At 48.2% G+C, this 3,064-nt stretch overlaps 1 protein-coding gene across 1 annotated transcript in view; it reads left to right on the top strand.

The window, feature by feature from the left end:
• Window positions 1-2,654: 2,654 nt before the first annotated feature.
• The window catches only part of bag4 (BCL2 associated athanogene 4), a 43,013-nt gene continuing 42,603 nt past the window's right edge, over window positions 2,655-3,064 (top strand). Inside the window, exon 1 of the mRNA XM_070866321.1 lies at window positions 2,655-3,046. Coding sequence (XP_070722422.1) covers window positions 2,900-3,046 — 147 coding nt within the window. The 5' untranslated portion in view covers window positions 2,655-2,899. The remainder of the gene's footprint in view (window positions 3,047-3,064) is intronic.

The raw sequence follows: 3,064 nt of genomic DNA, 5'->3' as shown, positions 1-3,064 counted from the left end.
CTGTTTCAGAGGGGATGAGACCAAAGAAGAAATTTTAAAAAGCCTTGCATTTATATAACGCCTTTCACAATCACCGTATGTCCCAAAGTGATTTACAGCCAATTAAGTACTTTTAAAGTGCAGTCACTGTTGCAATGTATGACACACACAGCAGCCAATTTGCGCACAGCAAGCTCCCACAAACAGCAGTGTGATAATAAGAATATAAGAACATAATAATATAAGAAATAGGAGCAGGAGTCAGCCATACAGCCCCTCGAGCCTGCTCTGCCATTCAATAAGATCATGACTGATCCGATCATGGACTCAGCTCCACTTCCCGCCCGCTTCCCATAACCCCTTATCCCCTTATTGTTTAAGAAACTGTCTATTTCTGTCTTAAATTTATTCAATGTTCCAGCTTCCACAGCTCTCTGAGGCAGCGAATTCCACAGATTTACAACCCTCTGAGAGAAGAAATTTCTCCTCATCTCAGTTTTAAATGGGCTGTCTCTTATTCTAAGATCATGCCCTCTAGTTCTAGTCTCACCCATCAGTGGAAACATCCTCTCTGCATTCATCCTGTCAAGCCCCCTCATAATCTTATACGTTTCGATAAGATCACCTCTCATTCTGCTTAATTCCAATGAGTAGAGGCCCAACCTACTCAACCTTTCCTCATAAGTCAACCCCCTTATCTCTGTAATCAACCTAGTGAACCTTCTCTGAACTGCCTCCAAAGCAAGTATATCCTTTCGTAAATATGGAAACCAAAACTGCACGCAGTATTCCAGGTGTGGCCTCACCAATATCCTGTACAGCTGTAGCAAGACTTCCCTGCTTTTATACTCCATCCCCTTTGCAATAAAAGCCAAGATACCATTGGCCTTCCTGATCACTTGCTGTACCTGCATACTATCCTTTTGTGTTTCATGCACAAGTACCCCCAGGTCCCGCTGTACTGCAGCACTTTGCAATCTTTCTCCATTTAAATAATAACTTGCTCTTTGATTTTTTATTTGCCAAAGTGCATGACCTCACACTTTCCAACATTATACTCCATCTGCCAAATTTTTGCCCACTCACTTAGCCTGTCTATGTCCTTTTGCAGATTTTTTGTGTCCTCCTCACACATTGCTTTTCCTCCCATCTTTGTTTCATCAGCAAACTTGGTTACGTTACACTCAGTCCCTTCTTCCAAGTTGTTAATATAGATTGTAAATAGTTGGGGTCCCAGCACTGATCCCTGCGGCACCCCACTAGTTACTGATTGCCAAGCAGAGAATGAACCATTTATCCCGACTCTCTGTTAGTTAGCCAATCCTCTATCCATGCTAATATATTACCCCCAACCCCGTGAACTTTTATCTTGTGCAGTAACCTTTTATGTGGCACCTTGTCAAATGCCTTCTGGAAGTCCAAATACACCACATCCACTGGTTCCCCTTTATCCACCCTGGGAGTTACATCCTCAAAAAATTCCAGCAAATTTGTCAAACATAACTTCCCCTTCATAAATCCATGCTGACTCTGCCTGACCGAATTTTGCTTTTCCAAATGTCCTGCTACTGCTTCTTTAATAATGGACCCCAACATTTTCCCAACCACAGATGTTAGGCTAACCAGTCTATAGTTTCCTGCTTTTTGTCTGCCTCCTTTTTTAAATAGGAGTGTTACATTTGCAGTTTGCCAATCTGCTGGGACCTCCCCAGAATCCAGGGAATTTTGGTAAATTACAGGCAGATAATCTGTGTTAGCAATGTTGATTGAGGGATAATTATTGGCCAGGACAATCACGCCATGCGATCTTTTACATCCTCAGTTTAACGGCTCATCCGAAAGAAGGCACCTCTGACAACTCTCTCAGTACTGCAGTGTCAGCCTAGATTTATGTGCTCAAGTGTCAGGAGTGGGGCTTGAACCCACAACCTTGTGACACAGAAGCAAGGATGCTACCCACTGAGCCACAGCTAATATTAATATGTAAGTGAATGTGACTGAGTGGGAATGCTGGTGTGAGTCGGGTTGTCCATGCATGTCATTCAGCAGGTGTATGTAAGTGTGTGACGAGCAGTGAGTTTGATTCCCAATAAGGAACTGTGAGTCGCTGTATCTTAATGTGACTCAGTGATTGTGTGTCTGGTTGATTCGGACAGTGTGAGTGTGACGATCAGTGAGTGCTTGTGAGTGTGACTGTGAAACTGGATGTGACTAAGTATAAGAGGGAGTGACTGAATGTGAGAGGGAATGAGTGTGAGGGAGTGTGTGTGACTGAGTGAGTGAGAGGCGGTGGAAGTGGGTGTGAGAGGGAATGTGATTGAGTGAGTGTGAGAGGGAGTGACTGACTATGTGAGGGAGTGGGTGCGACTGGGTGTGAGAGGCAGTGAGTGTGAGGGAGTGAGTGTGTGAGTGTGACCGAGTGTGTGAAGAAGGGAGTGATGGAGTGAGTGTGTGCAGAAGGGAGTGTGTGAGGGAGTGAGTGTGAGTCAGTGAATGAGGGAGTGATGAGGGTGAGGGAGTGTTGAGTGTGTGTGAGAGTGAGTGAGTGTGAGTCAGTGAATGAGGGAGTGATGAGTGTGAGGGAATGTTGAGTGTGTGTGAGAGTGAGTGAGTGTGAGTCAGTGAATGAGTGTGTGTGAGGGTGAGGGAGTGTTGAGTGAGTGAGTGTGTGTATGAGGGTGCATGAGTCAGTGGGCGTGTCCTGTGGCGATGATTGACAGCAGTGCTGAACCTCCCCAGTGAGCGGAGCCCCGCCCCCGGGCTGTGATTGGTCAGTGTGTGTGTGGGGCGCAGTCTGAGTGGCGGGCGCGGCTGTCCGTCACCCGGGGGCGGGACGGGGCCGAGCGGGACACGGGACACAGCCCGAGCCCGGAGCCTGGAGCCCCCACAGTCCGGGCCGCCCCTCACACACCGGCCGAGCATGGCCAGCGAGCCCACGGCCGCCCTGCTGCCCCGGGGCTGGGAGATGAAGCGGGATCCGCACAGCGGCTGGCCCTATTACATCGACCACAACACCGGCACCACCACCTGGGACGACCCGAGGCTCCGGAGCGGCCTTCACAAGCAGGTGAGAGCGGGGCCTGGG

The sequence above is a fragment of the Pristiophorus japonicus genome, chromosome 22, assembly GCF_044704955.1.
Source record: "Pristiophorus japonicus isolate sPriJap1 chromosome 22, sPriJap1.hap1, whole genome shotgun sequence".
Classification (NCBI taxonomy): domain Eukaryota; kingdom Metazoa; phylum Chordata; class Chondrichthyes; family Pristiophoridae; genus Pristiophorus; species Pristiophorus japonicus.
The sequence above is the reverse complement of the archived record's forward strand: the minus strand, read 5'-3'. Positions and strand labels throughout refer to the sequence as shown.